Genomic DNA, 26412 nt, shown 5'->3' with positions numbered 1-26412 from the left:
AGCATGACATAGCACCAGCCTGAGGCGCGCCACGCGTTCTCCTGGGGAAGTTGTCTCTGGATCATGGGACCCTGGCAGTGGTGGGCTGCACAGGGTCCTGGGAGTGGAGGTGTGGATAGTGACCTGTGCTTGCACACAGGCTTCTTGGTGGCTGCAGTAGCAGCCTGAGCGTCTCATGCCTGTCTCTGTGGTCCACGCTGATAGCCGCGGCTCACGCCGGACTCTGAAGCTCCTTTAAGAGGTGCCCTTAATCCCCTCGCCTCGTGCACCGGGAAACAAAGAGGGAAGAAAAAGTCTCTTGCCTCTTCGGCTGCTCCAGACCTTTTCCTGGACACACTTCCCGCTAGCTGTGGCGCACTAGTCCCCTCAGGCTGTGTTCACGCTGCCCACCCCAGTCCTCTCCCTGCGCTCCAACTGAAGCCCGAGCCTCAACTCCCAGCCCCGCCCGTCCCGGCGGGTGAGCAGACAAGCCTCTCAGGTTGGTGAGTGCTGGTCGGCACTGATCTTCTGTGCAGGAATCTCTCCGCTTTGCCCTCCACACCCCTGTTGCTGTGCTCTCCTCCGTGGCTCCACAGCTTCCCCCCCCCACCACCCCCAGTCTCCACCAGTGAAGGGGTTTCCTAGTGTGTGGAAACCTTTCCTCCTTCACAGCTCCCTCCCACTGGTGCAGGTCCCGTCCTTAGTCTTTTGTCTCTGTTTTTTCTTTTGCTCTACCCAGGTACATGGGGAGTTTCTTGCCTTTTGGGAGGTCTGAGGTGTTCTGCCAGCATTCAGTAGGTGTTCTGTAGGAGTTGTTCCACATGTAGATGTATTTCTGATGTATTTGTGGGGAAGAAGGTGATCTCCACATTTTAGTCTTCTGCCATCCTGAAGGTCTCTCAGTGCTAGCTTTGATCTTCTTCCTTAGGGATATAAGCGAAACTTCCTGCACATTCTCATAAGCTTCTTGTTTTAATTACAGTGTATAATATTGTGTTTCATACAATAGGAAGACATTTAAAATAAGATTAGTTTGGCTATCTCAGAAGTGTAGCTTGAAGCATTAAATAGGATAAATGGAAAATACACATAGACATAACATATTTAGCTTCTGATTCAAGGAACTCAATCCAGTGTATGTATTTTAAAATAATCACCTTGAAATACTGAAAATTCATTAATTTTAATCCTATAATCAATGCTTTTAGAAACAGACCCTGAAATGGAGTATCAAGGTGAAAAATAAATAGGTGGTTTGTAGCAAGCTATTTTTAACTGCTATTTCCTAGAGGGATAATATAAAACTGTCCTCAAAATTGCAACTATGCAAACTCCCTTTAAAGGTTGGAGCTTGCTTAGTAAGCTGATAACATAGGCTCATTAGGTAAATCCCCTTAAGTATGTCTCACTCCTGAAAAAAGAAAAGTTGTTTTGAATCATGATGGTTTTGTGTATGTGTCTATATACATATGCATATATGTTGAGGATGGGTGGTTTGCATGTTTTCCCAAGGGACTTTCTTCTGGGATTTTCTCAAGGAATTATTCTATATCTATGGCTCAATGCAGGTGAACATTTGGGCATTCATAGAAAAGAAATCAACTGTCAAATATATAGTTTTCAACCTTAATTGTATTCTCATTGCTGTTAGAAAGAAATCCTTTCACAGATTTCTAGTTGACTTCCTTTTCAATTTTCTACTCATTCTAAATCTTTACTACTCTTTCCAAGTCTACCTTCTTCAAATTACGAAAACTAATCTTGCTTTTCAGTTCTTTGAGGAATCACAACCAGGTAAGGATACCTTAACCTTCTTCCCTACCAGCTAATGATTTATCTGTCTCATTCTTCTATCCTTTCTTCCTCAGGGCAAGTGCTCCTACTGTTGTGTAGGTTTTACTTCCAGCCCTGTGAGTTCTTGGGAAACTGCTGCACTTTCCTATCCTTTTGGAGCCTCCAGTCTCTCTTCCTTCAGTGGCACCTTTCCCTTAGCCTACAAGTCTACCCTATCTTATTAGAATTTATCATACTTGAACTTGGTCACTGGTGATCCCCTTCCTCAATCCATTCTTAAAATTTTTCGTGATTTTAGTGCATCCTCTTTCCCCTTGACCTTATTCTCTTGTATCTCTGGCTAAACTTTCTGTCTCCTCTGTCTCCTTGCCTGACCTACTCTTACTTTGCTGCCTTTCTCTCCCTGTCTCTGTCTCTGTCTTTCCCTCTTCCCCCACCTCACTTTAATTTCATCTAAATCTATTCCTATGCTTTTCACTGTCTTCTTTTTTTTTTTTTCCGGTACGTGGACCTCTCACTGTTGTGGCCTCTCCCATTGCAGAGCACAGGCTCCGGACATGCAGGCTCAGTGGCCATGGCTCACGGGCCCAGCCACTCCACGGCATGTGGGATCTTCCCGGACCAGGGCACGAACCCGTGTCCCCTGCATCGGCAGGCGGACTCTCAACCACTGCGCCGCGAGGGAAGCCCCTTTTCACTGTCTTCTTACAGCTCCAGTTCTTTCCTGTGTTTTCAGTTTTGATGTTTCTCCTGAATTTCAGACTTCAATGTGTTACTGTCTATTGCATATTTATTCTTGGAAGTCTCCCAAGCATCTCATAGTCAGTATATTTCAAAAAAACTGTTGCAAAGTCATACTTTTGAGGTCAGAGATCTGAGTGTAAGATCCTGACATTTAATGAGATGGTAGAAAGATATCTGACTTGTTTCCTTATCAAATAGTCTTGAAACTCCACCTCACCAACACATGTATTCACACAACTACTCCCTTTCACCCGCATTATTGCAATTACATCCTCGTTGACCTCCCTACTTCTACCTTCACTTCACTGCACTCTATTTTCCACACAGTACCTGGAGTGATCCTTTAAAAAAGAAAGTCAGTTAAATTGTGTGTCTCTACTCAGAACATTCCAGTGGTTTCCCATCTTGATTTTTAGTAAAACTAGAATCTTCATCCGCCAACCTCTACACCATATTCCTTGATTCCCTGACCTCAATTCTTCCACTTTCATGTTTTTTTCCAGCCACTCAGACTTCCTTAGTGTTCCTTAAATTTGCTGGGCTCCCTCTTGCCACAGGTTCTTTCTTTTTTAATTAATTTTTATTGGAGTATAGTTGATTTACAATGTTGTGTTAGTTTCAGGCGTACAGCAAAGTGAATCAGTTATACATATACATATATCCGCTATTTTTGTAGATTCTTTTCCCATATAGGTCATTAGAGTACTGAGTAGAGTTCTCTGCACTATACAGTAGGTCCTTTTAGTTATCTATTTTATATATACTAGTGTATATATGTCAATCCCCATCTCCCAATTTATCCCCCCCCCACTTTCCCCCTTGGTAGCCATAAGTTTGTTTTCTACATCTGTGACTCTGTTTCTGTTTCGTAAGTAAATTCACTTGTACCATTTTTTTAGATTCCACATATGTGATATCATATGATATTTGTTTTTCTCTGTCTGACTGACTTCACTCAATCTCTAGGTCCCTCCATGTTGTTGCAAATGGCATTATTTCATTCCTTTTTGTTGCCGAGTAATATTCCATTGTATAAATGATGGAGGGGGTGTGGAGAAAAGGGAACCCTCCTACATTGGTGGGAATGTAAATTGGTGCAGCCACTATGGAGAACAGTATGGCGTTTCCTTAAAAAACTAAAAATAGAGCTACCATATGATCCAGCAATCCTACTCCTGGGCATATATCCAGAGAAAACCATAATTTGAAAAGATACATGCACCCCAATGTTCATTGCAGCACCAGTTAAAATAGCCTGGACATGGAAGCAACCTAAATGGATTGACAGATAAATGGTAAAGAAGACGTGGTACATATATAAAATGGAATATTGCCAGAGGTTCTTAGCACATGACCTTTTATTCAAATGGATGTCACTCTCACCTTCTATAAGCCTTTATTAAATGTCACATTCTCTGTGACACGTTCTCTGACCACCTTATTTAAAATTGTATGTCCACCCCGTGACCCTGGTCTCCAACCCTTAATCCCCATCTCTCCATAGTGTTTATCTTCTAATATACTTTGCAGTTAACTCGTGTTTATTTTGTTTCTGTTTCTATCCTCCACTGTAACGTAAGCTCTATGATGGCAGGGGATTCTGCTTTGTTTTCCTCACTATTGTATCCTCAGTCCCTAGAACATAGTAGAAGCTCAGTGATATTTGTTGAATAAATAAATGAATGAACAAATTAAGATACCAGGGGTGGAACTGCGTTTTGAACTGCAGAGCGCTATAAAAATACTAATTATTCCTACTATTATTATTCCACTGCCCCCATGACAAGGGTCACATACACATTTACACTCACATGTACAATATCTTCTCTTTTTTTTTCCCCATCTCTATGTCCTGTCTTGGTTTTGAGACACCATCTAATCAATATTTGAGGCTGTTTACTTGGAGGCATATTTGAGTCTTTCAACTATTTAGTCACTAATTCCTAACTCTTATATTAGATCATTTGGAGCACAGTCTCCAATTTAGTCCCCACTACTTTACCCCAATCATCTTAAACTTTTCTCTAGACAATTGCAGTAGTCTCCTCACAGGTGACTTTGAAGTTTATTTTAACATGAATACCATTTCTTAAGTAATTGTCCATGGCTTCAAATTATCTACAAAATGCTTCCTGTGGTACTCGAGGTTCTTCATTACTAACCCTGACCTATTTTTTTTTTTTTTTCTTTTGGCTGCATTGGGTCTTTGTTGCTGCACTTGGGCTTTCTCTAGATGCAGAGAGCAGGGGCTACTCTTTGTTGCCATGCGTGGGCTTCTCATTGCAGCAGCTTCTCTTGTTGTGGAGCATGGGATCTAGGTGTGCGGTCTTCAGTAGTTGTGGCTCGCAGACTCTAGAGTGCAGGTTCAGTAGTTGTGGCACACGGGCTTAGTTGCTCCATGGCATGTGGGATCTTCCTGGACCAGGGCTCTAAACCGTGTCCTTTGCATTGGGAGGCGGATTCTTAACCACTGCGCCACTAGGGAAGTCCCTGACCTATGTTTTTGAGACACTATTTTTCAGCACTATAAATTGTTCTGTTGGCCCTTTTTATTTCTTTATACTTCAACAAATACTTGTTGATTATTTACTGAGACAGACACTATACAGTGGCATTTAGCAAGGCACCATCTCTTTTCCCCTTTTCTTATAGCAATTGGTTATAGTTTGGGAGGAATGAAGGAAGAGAAAACCTAGCATCTCAAAATCATAGATCAAATGCAGACTAGCTATAGGTACAATGAGCAGTCATTCTGATTTTTTGGAATAGACTTGGTTTATACTTGTTGCCCCAGTGTAATTATTAATGTCTTCCTTCACCCTCAGAACTCTCCCTGTTTGGTAATAAATCATATAGTCTCTGTCTATAAGCAAAAATAATTTGAATTTTCTCATGTGCTCTTTCCCTACATTAACTACAAAGGTTACATGACTGTCTAAAGCAGAATTTAAGTCCCTTTCCTCTAACACCAGGACATACTTATAAATATCACACATAATGTTCAGTGGAGAAAAACCTAGATGGTTCTTGGAACCTGAATGTCATTTCAACTTTAGTATAAAACATTTGTCTCAAATGCATTTCAATAATTACTTCCTTAACAATTCTTATTACTCTACCTCTTGTCTGAAATGTCCTATATTTACTCTCCATTTATCCATAGCCTACCCATGTTTAAAATCATGCTTATATCCCCAGACTTTTCTTTATATTGGTATCCATCTATCTCTACCTGTGATCTCTCCTTTTAGCAGTTATTTTCTAAATCACTTATTTGGCAACTTTTGGTATACGATGTACTTTTTTTTTTCTTTGGGATCTGTTGGTGTAAGTAGTCTGACTGAATCTTTCAAGACAAAGACTGAGACTTATACATCTTTGATTCTATAGCACCAACTCTAAGGCCAAATTCAAAGTATGCACAAACAACCTAATGTGAAAAAAACAACAATAATTATGATAGCAGTGGTAATGAGTGTGGTATTGACAGTGTATAATAAGGTAAAATATATGAATTTTCAGAAAATATCATAGTGTGAGAGTAGGAAGAGTTAATTATAGATTAAAGATGTGTGTTTGTGTGTGTCTGGATGTGCTTGTGTGCTTGTAAAGTATATTTGTTTTAAGTTATTTTGGGGTCAGGGGAAGAGGTTGAGGGAGAGAAAGGAAAGACATACTATATCTTATCAAATGATTAAGTGGAAGATGTGCCATCATTTTGTAGATTGCTAGGCGAAAAAGGCCAATTAAGCTATGGTGTAATGCTTTTGTATCACTTAGAATATGCATTTGGTATATACTGAAAGACATATTTACTGATGGATTTCTTTGATGTTGGATCATTCCTGTATATACATAACAAAGAATGAGTGATATCAAATGTCTAACACTCCTAACACTCTTTCACACTCTGAGGTCATCAATTGTAAGAAACATTTCTATTTCAGACATGTTTTTAAATACTTTTAAAAAAGAAATATTTTGTTGAATGGACTTATAGGGCATAAGTAAGAATATTGCAAAAAACAACATCTGATGAGTTTACTAGGACCTGAGGAAAGGCAACAGATCCTAAATATTCTGAAACAATGGAAGGAAAATAATGGACTTTTTGAATACAATCAAATGTAGAAACCTGAGTTAGAACAAAGCTTTATGGGATTTTACTATCACCCTCACTGTCCAGTAGCAGAAATTGTCAATTGGAAAGTTGTAGTGAAAAATATATTACGATATTGGGTATCTAACAGATGTAAAGGCATGAAGCTCTAGCATAAGGTTGGATAGTTAAGAACCAAATACTAAGAGATGGAGTTTACGTACAAGGTTTAATTTTTATTGCTGATTTTTCATTGTCTTGGAGCAGAGGAGGAAACTAAAATTTTTCTGCTCAAGAGCTGCTTTGGATCAACATCTTCTATAAAACCTGCTTGCTGGGATAGCTATATGCCTTATCTGATATGAGGAAGCCTCTAGTCCTAAACACAAATAGAATTCTTAACTATTTTCAGGATAGATTGTGTGAGACCACAACAAAGTTAAGTCTATCAGAATTGAGTGCTTGAGCTGAGTGGATAAAAATAAGAAAAATAATCGGTTTAGCTTTGTTGCCGAACAGAAAATGTGGACCACATTCATAGACCTTTTATGCATTGCCTTCTCACATTTCATCTTTGTACTGCTCTTGTGTTCATGTTCGGATCATTCATATTTTATTTTGAAACATTTTCATTTTCAGATCAGCAGTTGTGTGATCCTGGTGAATTTCTTTGCCACGATCATGTGACTTGTGTCTCCCAGAGCTGGCTGTGTGATGGGGACCCAGACTGCCCTGATGATTCAGACGAATCTTTAGATACCTGTGAGTAGAAAGGTTCTCATGCCATTCGGATTTACCTTACATGTGAAACTAAATGTCAGCTGTTTTCACAGATGACTGCTGTTTCCGTTTATTCTTTTTTTCCCAAATAGCCTAAAAACTTAAAACCTTTTGTTTGTGTGTCCTTTAAAATGACTACGTGAATGAGAGCGTAAAACGCAGTTTTGTCGTGTGAATTAACTTATGAAGGGAAGAAAATGCAAGGTTATTTCAATGTGATTGTGTTACTCCTAGAAAAATATTTACTTGAAGAGAAAAAAATCCTTGAAAACACAGCACTGAGAGGGAATAAGGTCCTCTCCAATAATTTATCTCACACGTTTTGAGACAGAGGAGCATATAGAAGGAATAATGAACTAATCAAGCTTTAGCTCCCATATTATTTCTATTAATATCTAGGGCACTACACAAATGATTGAACATGTTTTCTCTTGCACCTGAAAGATAGAAACTACATTTATCCATCCATGCAGTGAGGATCTTTGACTTTATAATATCAGATTCAGAACTCTTAATACACATGAGTCCTAATTGTAATTGTACCACTGTGTGTAACTTGGGAGTCCATTAAGGGTTTTGCCCATGTGAAAAATACCACTAAATCAAAATTGTAAATAATAACAGGACGACAGCTAAATCTGCTACACTTTCTTTTAAATACCTACTGTTGTAAGGAGTGTGAAGAGTCCCCTAAATTTTCATATTGATATTTTCTAGCACAACTAATATCAGTTTTTACTCCCCACGCAAACAGGTATGTCAGCTTCTCAGAATCATCCTCAAAGCAACTACATAGTTCTGTGAAATCAACATGAAAAAAGAAAAATTCACCACTCTTATTGCTTGATATTGTAGAGATAATAATTATTGGTTCCATTTTCCACTTTTATCTACTTGTTTATAAGTATTATAGATGGAACCAATATAAGTTTTGATGAAAATCTTGGTGACAGAAAGCAGAAGCAATGCTTATTCACTTTCTTCATGTTTGCTCGTGTTTTTAAAGTTTCTCAACATATGGGTACTTGAATATTTGCATTAATTGCCTTTCTTCAATTTGAACAGATCGCTTTTTCGATAGTAAGAGGTTGTAGTTGTTTACTACATTTCTGATTTTCACCAATTTCATCAGTTTAATTCTGAAAACCTTTACGAGACCCCTATAGCATAGCTAAGGTTCTAGGCATGATAAGAGGAAAAAGTATATTAATAGGAAAATACTCCAGTGGATAAATAAAATCTGATAAATCCATACAAAGGAATATTATTTAACAATAAAAAAGGACTGAAGTACTTATACACGCTACATGGATAAATCTTGAAAATATTATGTGAAGGAAAAGGAGCCAGGCACAAGAGACCACATATTTTATGATTCCATTCATATGAAATATCCCAATAGGCAAATCTATAGAGACAGAAAGGAGATAAGTGGTTGCCAGTGGCCAGTGGGGTGGAGGAGAATGAGGAATGTCTGCTAATGAGTATGGGGTCTCTTTGGAGGTGATGAAGTGTTCTAAAATTAGATTGCAGTGATGGTTGCACAACTCTGTTAATGTATTTAAATACATTGAACTGTGCATATTAAATGGGTGAATTGTATGGTAGGTGAATTATACCTTAACAAAGTTGTTTAAAAATGGAAAATAAGGAGAAGAATCTCAAAATTCTGCATATGGATGCAGATGGTATAGTAATGTGAACAGACAACAATAATAAAATACCCCGCCCATGAAATATATAAGTAGTTGGACTACATTTCACCTGTATAAGTAGTGGGACTTAACACTGTTTAAGCCTTCCCCTCTTTAAGTGCCATAGAAGAGTTTTCTTCTCGTTAGATGCAAGGGATGATTGCCATGGCATAATCGGACTAAAAAGTTAAATTTTTGAGTTTTGGAGTCTTGCATTTTTGCCCTAATCCTGCTATCAAATTCCTGTTGGGAAACATGACAGAGACATGAGAGAGATTTGCAGAATCCATACGTAGGAAGGCAGGTTGAAGGAGAAATGCCCTGGAACTTGTACCTGGCACAGTGCAAAAGTGATTGAGAAAAAAAGGCTGTGTGGTCTGTCTAGGCAGGAGTTCCCTTCATGCTTTTGAATAATAGAGAAAAATGATGCTCCCTTTGTACTAAGGAGGGGGATTAGTGGGAGAATCAGGCTGGAGAGGATCTGTGGTACAGAGGAGGCACAAGGACCTTGGTGGTCAAAACTCAAACCCAAAGAGGAAAGAGACCCCAGAGTGAATGCCAAAGTGGGTGGATGACAGTATTCCACTCCCCCTCCCATGCCGGCTCTGTGCTTCTAGGAATGTGGCCGATACCAAGCAGGGCCACACCAGTCAGCTAGACTTGTGTTTGCTGGCCAGCATCTGCCCTGATTGATTGAGCTTCTGTTCTTAATGGTCAGTGTCTCAACCACAATGTTTGAAAATGTTTTGAGTATCCATCTTGCCCAGAAGGTAGACACCACCTCGTGTTCGGGGGAAAAAGGTAGGTCCTTCAATTCACAGAGATTAGGGGCTTTGGTGGACTGAAGCTTCAAATTAGGAATTACACGTGGGTTAATTGAAATAGAGATAGATTTTCTTCTTATCTAGTTTTTAAAATGAAACTCATACCTCCTTAAGGTATTTTTGTCAGTTTTTAAGTATATAGTTATTTTCCTCGATAAAATTTGGTGAGTTCAGTTTTAAAATGTTTTCCCATTTTGGCCATTCTTATTCTACTCTCGGGCATCGAAATTGCTGAATATCCTCAAGAGCAACACTAAAAAAAAATTCTTATATCAATGTAGCAACATAACAAAGAAAGAAAAATACTCATTTTTTTTTAACCTGGGTGTTTAATCTGAGTAACATATTTGGATCCACATTTAATTAGCCTGTTTCAGATAAGTGGTTTCAGTACTAACTAAAATCTGGACAAGCATAGAGAAAAAGCTTTATGGAAAAATCAGACTTTTTCAAATTTAAATTTCTCAATCCAGATGTTCACAGTTACCATTTTCCCTAAGCATAGTGCTTTGTAACATGTTGTTTTATAACATTCGTATGCAGTCATGGCTGATCTACATAAAATAATTGCGTAATTTTATAATTATATGAATGTATATACATTCAATGTGAAAGATAAATACTAGAAATCAAAAACCTTGAAGCTTGATTCTTAAGAAGGATAATTTTGTGCTCAGTGTATGAACAAAAGTATGTTATCATATTTGATCTGAAGACAAAGTATGTTGTATCTACAAAATATTAGATGAAAACCGCTGATGCAATGCACTTATTTTTCCTAAATCCACTTAGCCTCTAAAATGGTAAGAGGACCAATATAGCATAGAATTTATTATGACATTGTGAAAGCTCTGCCATGACAAAATTCTAACGGGAAAAAAGTGGATATTGTTGAGGAGGAGGAAAAGCTTTACTTGTGAGAGGCTGATGACAAAAATGCGTTAGAAGATAAACATGCCTACAGAAAAACAAAGGAAGTGAAAATCAAATGACATTGAGGTATTTGGGGATCTGAGAGGTTAACAGGCACATATTTTCTTTCTCTTCTGTGTTTGTTTAGGCCCAGGTTGTAGGGGTATTTTCTACTATTTATGGGGCAGAAGTGAGATTTCACTAACAGCAATCCAAGGCCAAAGAAACCCGTCTTGAATGGGGTTGATTTACCACTAAGCTGACTGCATGTTGAGATGAGTTTTCTAAAATATGAGATGAGAGAAATTTAATAATTTCTATCCTTACCGTTGAATATGAGAAATGGTTCTTTAGCCTTATATTACAAATGAAAGTCTTTATTTTGCTACATTATTTGAAGTAATTTGTTAAGTGTCTAAATGGCTAACCATCTTTTAGGTCCTATGAGGCAATGAGAAGAGAAAATCAGGAAAAATCACCCTCTTTCTACTCAGTGCTTTCAATCCATTTGTAAGTCTAGCCTTTTGTATGACGAGAATTAAAGTGAATAGTAGAAACGTTATTTGTGGAATGAAAACTTGGTACCCCCTGTGACAGGGAAGTCTTCCTGAAAGGTGCTTTTATTCCAAGGTATTCAATACATAATTCCTTCTAGGATTTTCTGTTGAATGCTTAATGATACTTCCTTTCCAACAATCAGTTGCAGCAGATGTGTGATGTTTTTTGGCAATCTGATGTTTATATACTTAAAATTAGATTCCTCCTTTTAAGTCAGGAAGGTATTTGTTCTGCTCCTTCTCCTTCTTCCTTATTGCCCTCCACTACCCCCCTTCAGAAAATCATGTAGAGAGTCCTTCTGCTATAGATCATGTTGTGGATATGATGACTCTTTGACTAACCGGAGATTATAAAAATGACATTATAGGAGGGTAAGATTTGCAACCTGGATACGGTAAGTCCCCTACATGGAAACCTTCAAGTTGTGAACTTTCAAAGATGAGGATGTGCATTCACACGGCCAATCATGGTAAGTTAGTTCACGTGTTTGGCATACGTTGTCACGTGAGTGCATCCTCTACAAGTGGTTGTGCTTTTGTATACTGTACAGTACTGTATAGAGTACAGTAGTACAGTATCTTTGTTTCAAGTCCAGGATGTCCAGAAGTAAGCGTAAAAGCAGTGGTAATGTAGCTGGTACTGCTAAGAAGCACCAAGAGAGACAGGAGGAAGAAGAAATAACTGAAGAACCAAAGAGATTCACGATGCAGGAAATGACAAGGGGATTTTCTTTATTCGATAAGGCACTGTTAGTTTTTGAGGCAAAGGACTGGAACGTAGAACAATACACGAAGGTTACAACAGCTGTTCAGGATGCAATCCAGTGCAACCATGTCATCTATGATGAGAAAAAAAGAGCTACTACCCAGACATCCCTGGATTGTTTTTTCAAAAGGGTAGATAGAATTGAATCCAGCAGGGAGCCAGAACCTGTGCCATCCACGTCAGGCGTGAGTGACACTGCAGCTTGCCCTCCATCTCCTATTGCTGATGACCCTTCATCTCTACCCTCTCCCACCTCCTCTCCCTCCTCCAGTCAGTAACTCTTCTTGCCTGTTCACTCAGTGCCAGCCCCTGTATGCCAGCTGTTGTCCTGTATAGTACTGTGCTTTTCAAGGTATTGTATTGTGAGATTAAAAATGTTTTCTTTATTTTTTGCATATTATTTGTGTGAAAAATATTATAAACCTATTACAGTACAGTACTATATAGCCAGTTGTGTTAGTTGGGTACCTAGCCTAACTTCATTGGACTTACGAACAAATTGGACTTACCAATGCGCTCTCGGAATGGAACTTGGCCGTATGCAGGGGACTTACTGTAGTTGTTATAATAATTTTCATATTGACTCTACTCTGTCCTGTCCTTCTGCAAGGATCAGCAAACTTTTTCTGTATAAGACCATACAGTACACATTTTAGGATTCCTGAGCTTATGTCATCTCTGTTGCATATTCTTCTTTGTTTTTATTTGTTTGTAAAACAGTTAAAATGGAACAACAAACATCATTAGTTTACATCTGTACAAAAACAGTCCACAGACTGGGTTTGTCTTGCAGGCTGTAGTTTGCCAAACACTACTGCAGTGTCCTAGCTAAGCTGTGTCTGCGGTACTGCTGCAGAGGTGGGGCCGTGTCCGGGTACTGCAGCCACAGGAAGCAGCATAACTGGGCAAAGTGGAAGAATGGGGCATAGAGTTGTGTGTGTACCCACTCCCACATGGTGCCAGACTTGGGCAAAATGGCATTCTCTGTAAAAGCTGGCTTCTTTCTTCTATTTTTGCACATCTCCTTACGTGTTAAGATTGCATTTGAGCATAAGGGACAGACACAGGAGCTCAAACAAATAAGGGTTTACTTTTCTCATATTAAAAGGTGCAAAAGTGGACAATCCAGGATTAATATGGACGCTCCAGAATGACAGCAGGCTTCCTCTACCTCTTAGCATGGAGCTGTCAGTCTTTTAGCCACAGTAGGGCTTTTCCACCTTCCCCAGTAGATAATTCCATTTCGGCCAGAGAGAAGGGACAAAAAAAAAAAAAAGAAACAGCCAGTGCCAGCTGAGTCTATCTGTTTGTCAGGAGAATAGTAACTTTTACGGAAAGCAAACTCAGTAGGTTTCTTGCTTAGATGTCCTTCACCAGAACTGATCACCTAAGGTATGAGGCAATGAGTATTTCCACAGGGCTTTCCAAAATAAGATCTGTGGTTCTGCTAGTAAAGAAAAAGGGGAGACTAGATATTGGGCGAGAAGAGGCCCCAGGTAGCATGTGCCACAGTGTCTCTTCACTCCTTTTCCTCTCTTCATCCACTGAGGAGAGGTGGCAGGCACAGTGCATGATCAGGGCTTCTGAATCCCAGACGCTTGACACCAAAGCCAGTTCCTCCAGATGAATATCTTTGCTCTCGTACAGCAGACTAAGTCATTCTGGGTCTCCATTACCTTATCTGTACAATGGGCATGACAGTACCTACCTCACAGTAAAGTGCTTAGAATAGTGCCTGTTCCAGAGTAAGAGCCCCTCTCCACCCAGCACCCCCTCCCTGTATTCCATATGCCAGAGCTCTGACCAAGCACCTTACCCTGAGGGTCTTTTGATAGAGCACGCTAATTGCCCCCTCTCCCATTCTTACTGAAGATTGGCTTTATTCTCTAAGGTTGTGGCTAGCAACAGGGTTAATTTACCACATACACTAATTCAAGAGAAGTTATTAACAGTTTTTAATAATTAAGTATATTACACTCAAGCATTAAGACAAATAAGGTGTAGACATTATTTGGGGACAGGTGGCTTTTCCTAAGAACTCTTCCAAAGACATCATGTTGATGAATTAGCTAAAGTTAAAATATATGGCTGAAAAACACATTAATGAATAATATTATTTAATCAACATTGCAGTCCTGCAATGTAGCTGTTATCTCATTTTAAGAAACGAGGAAACTGAGTTTACAGTCCTTCTATGCCCTCTAAGGTGGCTGTTATCGGTGAAAGCAGAGTTTGCATTTCTTTCAACTTGCCCTTCTTTTTATAAATACTCAGGAAAGGAAGAATCTAACTCCTAAAAGGAAGCCTTAGGCCACCTAATTTAAAAATATGGTGTCATTTGAAAAACATAGATGCTATCCCAACAGTTATATCACACTGACTTTGGAGGTAATCAGTTCTAATTGAATAATTCAGTAAACACACCATGTCTCCTGGGTAATAGGAATAGAAGCATTTGTGAAGAGTGAAAATGGCTGTAAGTTATTAGGGTTAGATATGCCTCTGCATGAATTGACCATTGCTTTGACTGCATTTCCATTGTTGTAGGATTCTAAGCTTTATTTAGATAGGAGGATATTAATGAACTCCTTATAGGATATAAGGTAGAAATCCTTTTACAGTTTCCTTCTAAACTTTCTTTCTTCAACAGAGGTCAGAGAAATAAAACAAAAAATCAGGTGGGAGGTTATTAGCAAACAGATACTGCCCTTTAAATATAAATAGCAGAATAGGGCACTGAAAGTAGACTATAGGAACAATAAAATGAATGGAAATATGGCCCTTGTTTCTAAGTAATAGTGATTTAGAGGTCACTTTACAATGAGCTAATATATGAGAGCCACAGAGCTAAGCTTTTCGTTAGGAAGAGAAGCCGAAACGATCTTACAGATTAAAGGGAGAGCATATGAGACCCATGAGGGCAGTTTATGTCTCTTTCAATTCTTTTTGTTTTGCTCTTTGTTTTATTCTGAGGCTTCCCTCTTTTGCAATGAAGAGGCAAGAAACATTGACCCTTCTTTCATAATAAAGAGACTTCCACTTATGAGTTGATATGAAGGGGAGACAGGAAGGTGAGGAACAGTATAATTGTGAATTGAAAGGGCCTGTCTAAGGTTGGTTCATTTCCCCAGCACAGTGGGGACGGGATGGAGGGTGACATTTCCCTTCATCCTGCCCTGCAATGTGCTAACGGGTCTCTGAAAGCTTGCCTCCACAATTTTAAGCAAGTTTGATTGGAGGCATAGGTGATAAACCTGAGTGCACCACAATTCACAGAAGTGGAGCAAGACCAGCTTTGCAGAAGGCCTTGCTGTTCTTCAAGAAGCCACTGCTGTTTGGTTTTCTGATCCAAGTTCACAGGTCATAGGATAAAAAGGAACTCATGTCCCTCAGCCTGGACTGGAAATTACAGGCAATGAAAACTTTGAAATGATATAAAATAAAGGGGATTAAATAAAATTATTGAATTCTAGAGACAACTCTGATAAAATCTCCTTGGCTTAAAGGATGAGGTATAGTAAACAAATGGTCTTGCAGGGCTCTATTGGGACAAAGCTGAAGGCTGAGCAAGGAGCCTTCTCAGAAATGATTCAATCCATCACTTATCCACAACTAATCTAGCATTTGGGGTTGGGGATGAAGGCTTCTTAACTTTCATGGGTGAGCAAATTTCTTCCCAGAGGAGGTTTTATTCTTTATAGTCAGTGTATAAAATTTACATTTGACTTTCACTCGGAAGTGCTTCTGAAATGACATATTTTGCTAAATGAAGCACTGAAGGATGTTTTGTTCTACGAACTTATTTTAATGGCAATGTCTTTTTTCTCTTTCCCTTCCCCCATATCTTATATTATTTCTTCCCTGAAAGCAGAATATAAAACCCTACTATAATATGCCTATGGAATTCTCAGTAGGACAAAAAGTATCATCCTTCTACTAATTGCTGTATTGGCCCGTTTCAGTTTTAGGCAGAATAATTGACTTTGGGTTGAATATTTTCAATTAAAATCTCTGTAACATTAGCCTTTTTTGATTTGGGGGATGGGAGAAATTGCTTGCAAAGAGTAAAGTTCATGAGAAGATGGGTAAAAATAGGGCTTAGGTGGAAGGATACCAATTCAGTAAGGGTGACTTATAGCAGTCTACTTATCTTGCAGGGTTTTTTTTTTTGTTTGTTTGTTTTACTTTTCTGAAAAATGATGCCTTGGGAGGGAAAAGTTTGACCTTATTCCTTGGTCAACCAAGGATCAGATACGAAAGGGGAGAATCTTTCAGCTTGCACAAATCTTTCTGGGTATTAAACAGCAAGAAAGAAAACAAACTAGTAAATACTTCTCAACAACTCTGATGGAGTTGCCAAGAGAAAAGTAATTATTAATAAACTTCTTGTCTTAGACTTCATACAGTCATAAGACTAATAATTTCAATCTTTCAAAAATAGTAATTATAGAAAGGACTTATACTTGTATAGCACTTTGATAATTTAAGGACATGTACATTAGAATCAATAAATATCCTTTGACATAGTACCTATTTTTTGAGAAAAATAGGCCAGGTATTATGGCCATAAAAAAATAAGAAGTCTAAAGCACAAACAGGTTGCATGGTCAAGAGTCTCATAGCTAATGGGTAACAAGGCTAAAACTGGAATCCAGAAATTGCATTTCCTAACTTTCTGTTATAGCATCAGTTATGGGCTGAATTGTACCCCTCAATATTCACATGTTGAAACCCTAAAATTATTCCATTGCAGAATGTAATTGAACTTGTTGCTAGAGGCTTAAAAGAGGTAAATTAAGCAAAAATGAGTCATTAGAGTGGATCCTTATCCCATCTGACTGGTGTCTTGTAAGAAGCGGAAATTTGGACACACTGAGGGACACTGGGGTGCTTGTACACAGAGAGAAGGCAATAGGAAGAGGCAGTCAGAGGGTGGAGATCTGCAATCCAAGGAGGCCTTGGGGGAAACTAAACCCGGCAACATCTTGATCTCGGACTTTTGGCCTCAGCACTGAGAGGAAATAAATTTCTGTTGTTTAAGCCAGTTAGTCTATGGTATTTTGTTATGGCAGACATAGCAGATTAATATAACATCCTAGTATATGTCTACTACATTTCCATGTTTTTTATATTAATATAAAGAATACTGCAACAATTTAAAAATCCCTCCTTTTCCTTGGAGATATATACTAACTACCAGAGTACTGAAATTATAGGCTTTATTTAGAGATATGAAATGAAATCACCAGTTTCTGATGAAATAAAGGGCCCATTCCTACAGCAGTGGTCCTAACCCTCTAAGAATGCCTGATTTGATCACATAGTACAATTCTTATACAAATGAAAAAACATTTTTAATAAAAAATCAGTAGATAATTACTACAGATTATTTTTTTCAAATATTTATGGATGGGTTGCTCCAAAATTTTAAAAAAGTAGTTTTGCCTTAATCCTTCCCGCTGGTGATCTAGAACACTCATTTGGTGGTGCAGTTGGAGTCCATCTCCACAATGCTACGTATTTGCAACACAAAAGGCAAACTTGGATTGATGACTTAACTAACATTATTTTCTGAGGGAAACAGTAGAAATTCATAAGTGGTGTATACTAGTCATAGCGTGCATATTAGTAATATTATATATTAGGTTGCTGTAATCTATTTTAGATTGTTATAATTGTTGACTCGCAATTGATAATTGGGTTAGGCAATAAAATAGATGTAATTTGATAGTAAAAATAATGCTTCTTTCTCCACACGGGACTTTGGGGAATTTTGTTACATTTTACTTCCAAATTTGCACATATTAGACAATTCAATTTTTAAAATAAATGACATACTATATATTTTCACTTAAGGAGTAAAGAGAATTTTGTTACCAAACTACAGTTCCCATAATGTATTGGTGCATTTTCTTTAAGAAAACTAGAATGTAATCAATCAGCAGCTATTTACTGAGGAACTACTGTGTTCAAGGTGCTTACTAAGCATGGTCCTTCAACCATTTTCTCCATGCCTTACCATGTGCCAGGGCTTTCACCTATGCTAATTTAGTTTCTGTCCTGGTAAAATGATACTAATTTCATATTAAAGAAGATGTTTATGAGAAAGATAAGGATGACAATTACTGACACAAAATATATGGTTAATATGGGCCAGATGTTGTGCTATGACCCTTATGTGGATTATATCCTTTGATCCTGACAACAGCCCTGAGCGGGACATTAGGTACAGTTGTTCAGGTCGTGCAAGGCATCAGGGTGACATAAATAATGCAGACAGCATGGGTATATATATTTTCCTACAAATGGAAATAAATGATCTTTGAAAGGGAACAGTGTTTGTAATTTGCATGAAGGCACTCTATGAGCTAACGGTGGCCTCCTTATGATACTAATCATGGTCAGTTTTTTTTTTTTTTTTTTTTGCGGTACATGGACCTCTCACCGTTGCGGAGCACAGGCTCCGGACGCGCAGGCTCAGCCGCTCCGCAGTATGTGGGATCCTCCCAGACCGGGGCATGAACCCGTGTCCCCAGCATCAGCAGGCAGACTCTCAACCACTGTGCCACCAGGGAAGCCCCATGGTCAGCTTTTATAGAGGATAAAAATAAAGCATGCGAGAAGTTACTTGCTAGAGTTCCTAAAGCAATTATGTGACAGTGCTACAGTTGAACACTGTACCATGCTATATAGCCTCCTAGATGAGGTAAATGAAGTTCAGAGATGTTAAATAGATTCCACTAACATTCCCCCTTAGTGAAGACCAGACTTTCATACATGCCTATCTCACATAACATTTAAGTTGGCATCCTGTACATAATCCATCTATCTATCTCTATATGTATCTATCAGTGTATCTATGTGTCTATATGTCTATTAAATTTATGCATAACAAATTTTAATTGAGTGACTACTATGTAATAGGTCCTGTGATAGATGTTGGGAATGACAAGATAAATATGCTAAAGATGGAAGACAGATATTGTAACAACTGATAGAGGATTTTAAGTATCTCATTTATCCAATTCTAAAGGATATATAAATGTGTATATATTACTGTACTAATAATTTTAAAAGGTATATGGGTTAACATTTATATATGCATGTATATGAATTTTATGTGTGCATATATACAAATTGAATCTGGAAAAAAATAATATTCTCTTCACCATTTTTCCTCACACAGACAAACAAAACACACATATTCACTCTAATTTAAAAACACATTGTTGGGAATTCCCTGGCAGTCCAGTGGTTAGGACTCGGCAATTTCACTGCCAAGGCCTGGGTTCTATCTCTAGTCGGGGAACTAAGGTCCCACAAGCTGCGGAGCATGCCCCACCCAAAAAAGTAAAAAATAAAAACACACTGATGAGGATAACTGAGGAGATTATCAGTTTTCTATTGCTGTATAATTAATCACCATAGATTTAACATGTCAAAATAACACCCATTTCTTATCGCACAATTCCATAGTTCAGAAATCTAGTTAGGATCAAATGGGATCAAACTCTGCTTAAAGTTTCACAAGGCAGAAATCAAGGTATTCCTAAGGCTGGGCTCTTATCTGGAGAGTCTGAGAAAGAATCTGCTTCTAAGCTCATTTAAGTTGTTGGCTGAATTTGGTTTCTTGTGGTTGTAGGACTGGGACCACAATTTCTTGATGGTCTTCAGCCTCAACCTTTGACAACCAAGGGCCACCCACATTTCTTGGCAGGGGACCCTGTCCATTTTCAAAACCAGCAATATGTTGAAGGTCCCTCATGATTCATGCTTTCAATCCCCGACTTCCTCCACTGCAACCAGATGGAAAACACCATCGGCTTTTAAACAGCTTGTGTGATTAGATTAAGAAGACGTGGATAATTTCCTTTTGCCGTATAATGCAATATAATCCTGGAGTGATATCTCATCATATTCACAGGTTGCACTGACATTCAAAACAGAAGGGGTTATACAAGGAAGAGAGTCAATGAGAGTGATTCTTAGAATTCTGAGTAATACAGTGTATTCGTGGGTTAGGGCTGCCATAACAAAATACCATAGACTTTCGGTTTAAATTTTAAAAGTATATATATTTCCTCATAGTTCTGGAGGCTACAAGTTCAAGTTCAAGGTGTTGGCAGCCTTGGTTTCATTCTGAAGCCTCTCTCCTTGGCTTGTAAATGACCATCTTCCTCTCATATTGTTAAATGGTCTTCCCCCTGTGTGTGTCTGTGTCCTAATCTCTTCTTATAAAGACACCAGTCATATTGGATTCACGCACACCTGTATGACCAGATTTTACCGTAATTACCTCTTAAAGGTCCTGTCTCCAAACACTCTCACATTCTGAGGTACTGAGGGATGGGTGAGGACTTCAACATATAAATTTGGGGAGGATGCAATTCAGCCTATAACACACAGGATGATTTTGCTTTTCTTTTTCGATTATAGTTCATCTAATGAATGTAGATTGTTATTTGTTTAAAAAGTTGAATTACTTTCTTCCCTCCACTTCTTACTGTGAAAAATTTCAAGCTGACAGAAAAGTTGAAAGAATAGTATAGTAAATACCTGTATACCCTGGATTTATCAACCCTTAACATTTTGTGACATTTGCTTTATCTTTTTCTCTCTGTCTGAATTGTGTATAGATGTTTGGAATGTTTACACACATATACATATATATGTTCACATATGACTATTGCTGAACCATTTAAATAAGTTGTAGACATCATGACATTTTATCCTGAAATGATTCTAAGAGCAAGACGTGCTCTTACATAACTATAACACCATCATCACACCCATGAAATTTGACTTTGATATAATATCCCATCCATATTCAACTTTCTCCAACTGTCCCTAAAACATCATTTGCAGTTATTTTTTGCCCAATCCAGGACCCAACCAAGAATAATGAATCACATGGCTCTTCAGTCTTCACTAATCCAGAATATTTTCCAACTTTTCTTTTGTCTGTTATGGCATTGACATTTTCCTGTAGAATGTCACAGAGTCCGAATTTTTCTATTTATGTTCTGCTGATTAGACTCAGAGTAAGTATTTTGCCAAGAATACACTATAGGTCATGACATACATTTCCAACTGTGTTAAATCAGAAGACAGGTCAGTTTGATGAAAGCTTGATAACATGGTTACCAAAACAGAATTACAACAGAATGTTTGCCAGAACATAAGGTACACCTCTGAACTATACAGCTAAGAAGTTTAACATAGCAGAGTGTTTTCCAGTCTTAACTAGTCCATCAGAAAAAAGACTCAGAAAAGGAGTAAAATTAAGAGCTTAAAATCATGAGATAGTCTCATGTTATTTGAACTTGAAAACAGAAATCAGCTGAAGAATGAGGCTTTAAGTTTGGACTTTGTATCACTTGAGTTGTATCACTCACCCTTAAAAAATCTAATTTTGGTTTTTCAAGTTTCTCTATGTATAGCTAAGTATGAATGAAGCATAGAATTACTGTCACTTCCATTTAAGTAACAAATATTATAAATCCTACATTACATTGTTAGCATCCTTAAGGACAGGCATCTTTTCCACTCTTATATCCATACATTGTTCTGTACACAGTGAGCAGCACATATATTTTTGTCTGTCAGACATTTGAAAGGTGACTATGTAGGTAGGCAGTTTATATATATATATATATATATATATATACACTGATTATATATTTATGATTATTTTCAAAGTCAAACTTTATCAGTTTATTTGAATAGTTACCTTATTTAGGGAATGCATGAGTTATAGAATTATATCCAATATGACTTAATAAGTTTACACCATTGCTTTATAACCTGCTTTCTTCACATAAATACGGGAAAAGCTCCTTGAGACAGGAAAGAGTCTACCATTTACAAATTTTTTATCCAATCTTTCTTTTACTGCTGTCATCAAGTTTTTTATATTCAGTTAAGTGGTTCACCAATGAAATAGTTGAATGCAGCATTTCAAAAGGGAAAGTAAAAGTGACCATGAAAGAATGTATTATCATTTAACACATACGAACAAATTCCTCCCAGGGTTAGTCATTATGTAAGGCACTAAACTTTGGTGTCAGTAAGAGAAAATATTTGAATCTGTTTTACAACTGAAAATGCAGGAGAAAATGTTTGCAAGTGGAGAAACCTATAACCATTTCTGTTACGTTTGTCACCTGTCAGGATTTCATCCCAATGGGGTAGTGATGACTCTACATTCCCGCTGGAACCTTTTCACATGTCATCCAAGTTTAAAAAAAAAATGGTATCTATAGGTTCAGTTTGAAGTTGAGGTTATAAAAAAAAAGAAAGAAAAAGAAAACAATAACACCAACACTAGTTAGAAAAAGGCCAACTATAACAGCGTCCAAATTAAGGCAAAGCAGGTCAGACACATTCTGACAATGTTAAGCCAAAATGCAGTTTATAAATTCAACAAGATATTAATGATTCTTTACTGCAGTGATGGGTGTGTGTTTGGAAACAGTTAACCTCTGAGGGAAGTGGATTCTTGCACATGTGGATGTGGAATTTCTGCACTCTGATTGGAATCGAATAATTGAGTTTGCATTACTGCTCAACTCTTTTTTCTGGTTATCTTTAACTATTTCCTCCACGGATGAATAGGAATATAAATATATAATAAGTTTGTTTTGTTTCAAAATTTCTGGGCTTGATGAATATTTGAGAGAGTGTGAGAATTTTCTATTCCTCAAAAGTAGAACTGATTTAATAAATTAGATATAGATTAAGTCTAAGTTGAAGGAATCACAGTGATCGGGCTGGCTGTCTAGGATGTACTCTTAAATGGCGAAGACTGGCTTCTGTTTAAGATTTAACCCAAGATAAACTGGATCTGGTCAAACGCCATGAGCCACAGCCTTCGTGATGGGGATTCAGACTGCCAGGTTCTTCTTAAATTTTGCTTCAAGATGGATTTTTGCTCCTATTATTCTTTGCTTCATAAGAGTAATATGTTGATTTACTGGGCCCTTGTAGATGCTAGGAACTGAAATAGGTTCAGACTACATAATCTCCAGATGAAAAACTAAAAACTAAAAACTACAGTTCAGTGAGGTAAAAACAACTGGCTTGAGGACACATAGTGAATAAATCTCAGACCTGTGACTGAAATGTACATACCCGTGACTTGCGCCCTCTTTTTCTTTTCTTTTCAATTTGCATGTGTACCTCCCAGTAATATAGTTCTACAACCATTCTATATTTATTGCATCTCATCATTTATCAGAACACTAACAAAAATGCATAAAAAGCAGAATCTGAAAAAATAAATTTAACTAAATTTCAAAATTTTAAATAAAATATAGAGGTGTATTCCCAAAGTAACTTTAACAATTGCTTCTATCCTCAAAAGCTGGTGTGTACCCAGGGCCCTACCTCTACATTCGGAGACCCCCTCCAACAAGCTGGAGCGGCCTAAACCCCACCCACACACCCTCACTCAGGGCCCTTCTTCCAAACTTCAGAACTCCACACTCCAGAGGCCCTCCTTTAGAGGTGCTGCCTCTCCTGTTCTGCCCAGGTCCTAAGCAGAGGCCCTGCGCCGCGCTTCAACATTGCCCTGCCTAGGCACCGCCCCACGCTCAAAGTCATCCCCACCTGCCTAAGTCCCGCCCCGCCCAAAACCCCGCCCCCGCCTAAGTTCCACCCCCTGCTAAAACTCCACCCCCATACCCAAAGCTGTTTTTTTCTTTTCTTTTTTCCTCTTTTATTTTATTTAATTTTATTTTTCTAAAATAATGGGTTTATTGAGATGTAATTCATATACCATAAAATTCACGTTTAAAGTGTACAATTTAGTGGTTTATAGTACAGTCACAAAGTTGTGCAATCATTACCACTGTCTAATTCCAGAATATTTTCATTGTGCCAAGAAGAAACCGTGTACCCACTAGCAATCATTCCCCATTCTCCCCTTCCCCTAGCCTCTGGCAACCATAAATTACCAAATTTGTTGATTAGCTCTAGTAGTTTTCTGGTGGCATCTTTAGGATTCTCTATATATAGTATCATGTCATCTAAAAACAGTGACAGTTTCAACTCTTCTTTTCCAATTTGTATTCTGTTTATTTCTTTTTCTTCTCTGATTGCCATGGCTAGGACTTCCAAAACTATGTTGAATAATAGTGGTGAGGGTGGACATCCTTGTCTTGTTCCTGATCTTACAGGAAATGCTTTCAGTTTTTCACCATTGAGAATGATGTTTGCTGTGGGTTTGTCTATATGGCCTTTATTATGTTGAGGTAGCTTCCCTGTATGCCCACTTTCTGGAGAGTTTTTATCATAAATGGGTTTTGAATTTTGTCAAAAGCTTTTTCTGCATCTATTGAGATGATCATATGGTTTTTATCCTTCAATTTGTTAATATGTTTTATCACATTGATTGATTTGTGTACACTGAAGAATTCTTGCATCTCTGGGATAAATCCCAGATGATCATGGTCTATGATACTTTTAATGAGTTGTTGGATTCTGTTTGCTAGTATTTTGTTGAGCATTTTTGCATCTATATTCATCAGTGATATTGGTCTGTAATTTTCTTTTTTTGTAGTGTCTTTGTCTGGTTTTGGTATCAGGGTGATGGTGGCCTCATCGAATGAGTTTGGGAGTGTTCCTTCCTGTGCAACTTTTTGGAAGAGTTTGAGAAGGGTAGGTGTTAGCTCTTCTCTAAAGGTTTGATAAAATTCACCTGTGAAGCCATCTGGTCCTGGACTTTTCTTTGTTGGAAGATTTTTAATCACAGTTTCAATTTCATTACTTGTGATTGGCCTGTTCATATTTTCTGTTTCTTCTTGGTCCAGTCTTGGAAGGTTATACCTTTCTAAGAGTTTGTCCATTTCTTCCAGGTTATCCATTTTATTGGCATAGAGTTGCTTGTAGTAGTCTCTTAGGACGCTTTGTATTTCTGTGGTGTCTGTTGTAACTTCCGCTTTTTCATTCCTAATTTTATTGATTTGAGTCGTCTCCCTCTTTTTCTTGATGAGTCTGGCTAATGGTTTATCAATTTTCTTTATCTTCTCAAAAAACCAGCTTTTAGTTTTATTGATCTTTGCTATTGTTTTCTTTGTTTCTACTTCATTTATTTCAGCTTTGGTCTTGATGATTTCTTTCCTTCTGCTAACTTTGGGTTTTGTTTGTTCTTCTTTCACTAGTTGCTTTAGGTGTAAGGTTAGATTGTTTATTTGAGATTTTTCTTGTTTCTGGAAATAAGCTTGTGTAGCTATAAACTTGCCTCTTAGAACTGCTTTTGCTGTATCCCATAGGTTTTGAATCATCCTGTTTCCATTGTCATTTGTCTCTAGATATTTTTTGATTTCCTCTTTGATTTCTTCAGTGATCTCTTGGTTATTTAGTAACGTATCGTTTAGCCTCCATGTGTTTGTGTTTTTTATGGGTTTTTTTCCCTATAATTGATTTCTTATCTCATAGCATTGTGGCCAGAAAAGATGCTTGTTATGATTTCAATTTTCTTAAATTTACTGAGGCTTGATTTGTGACCCAAGGTATGATCTCTCCTGGAGAATGTTCTGTGCGAACTTGAGAAGAAAGTGTAATCTGCTGTTTTTGCATGGAATGTCCTATAAATATCAATTAAATCTATCTGGTCTATTGTGTCATTTAACGGTTGTGTTTCTTTATTAATTTTCTGTTTGGATCATCTGTCCATTGGTGTAAGTGAGGTGTTAAAGTCCCCCACTATTGTTGTGTTACTGTCGATTTCCTCTTTTATAACTGTTTGCAGTTGCCTTATGTATTGAGGTGCTCCTATGTTGGGTGCATATATATTCATGTTTATATTTTATAAATATAAAATATTTATATTTTATTGTTATATCTTCTTCTTGGATTGATCCCTTGATCATTATGTAGTGCCCTTCGTTGTCTTTTATAACATTGTTTATTTTAAAGTCTATTTTATCTGATATGAGTATTGCTATTCCAACTCTCTTTTGATTGCCATTTGCATGGAATATCTCTTTCCATCCCCTTACTTTCAGTCTGTATGTGTCCCTAGGTCTGAAGTGGGTCTCTTGTAGACAGCATATAGATGGGTCTTGTTTTTGTATCCATTCAGCAAGCCTGTGTCTTTCGGATGGAGCATTTAATCCATTTACATTTAAGGTAATTATCGATATGTATGTTCCTATGACCATTTTCTTAATTTTGGGGGGTTTGGTTTTGTAAGTCCTTTTCTTCTCTTGTGTTTTCCACTTAGAGAAGTTCCCTTAGCTTTTGTTGTAGAGCTGGTTTGGTG

General features: G+C 37.8%; 1 protein-coding gene across 1 annotated transcript in view; it reads left to right on the top strand.

Moving 5' to 3' along the window:
* LRP1B (LDL receptor related protein 1B) overlaps positions 1-26412 on the top strand; it is a 1787379-nt gene that overhangs the window by 341103 nt on the left and 1419864 nt on the right. Inside the window, exon 2 of the mRNA XM_024744102.1 lies at positions 7256-7378. Within this exon, the coding sequence (XP_024599870.1) occupies positions 7256-7378 (123 nt within the window). The remainder of the gene's footprint in view (positions 1-7255; positions 7379-26412) is intronic.

Source organism: Neophocaena asiaeorientalis, unplaced genomic scaffold (genome assembly GCF_003031525.2).
Source record: "Neophocaena asiaeorientalis asiaeorientalis breed wild unplaced genomic scaffold, Neophocaena_asiaeorientalis_V1.1 scaffold11, whole genome shotgun sequence".
In the NCBI taxonomy this organism is placed as follows: Eukaryota; Metazoa; Chordata; class Mammalia; order Artiodactyla; family Phocoenidae; genus Neophocaena; species Neophocaena asiaeorientalis.
Note: the sequence above shows the minus strand (reverse complement) of the source record. Positions and strands in the feature narration are given on the sequence as shown.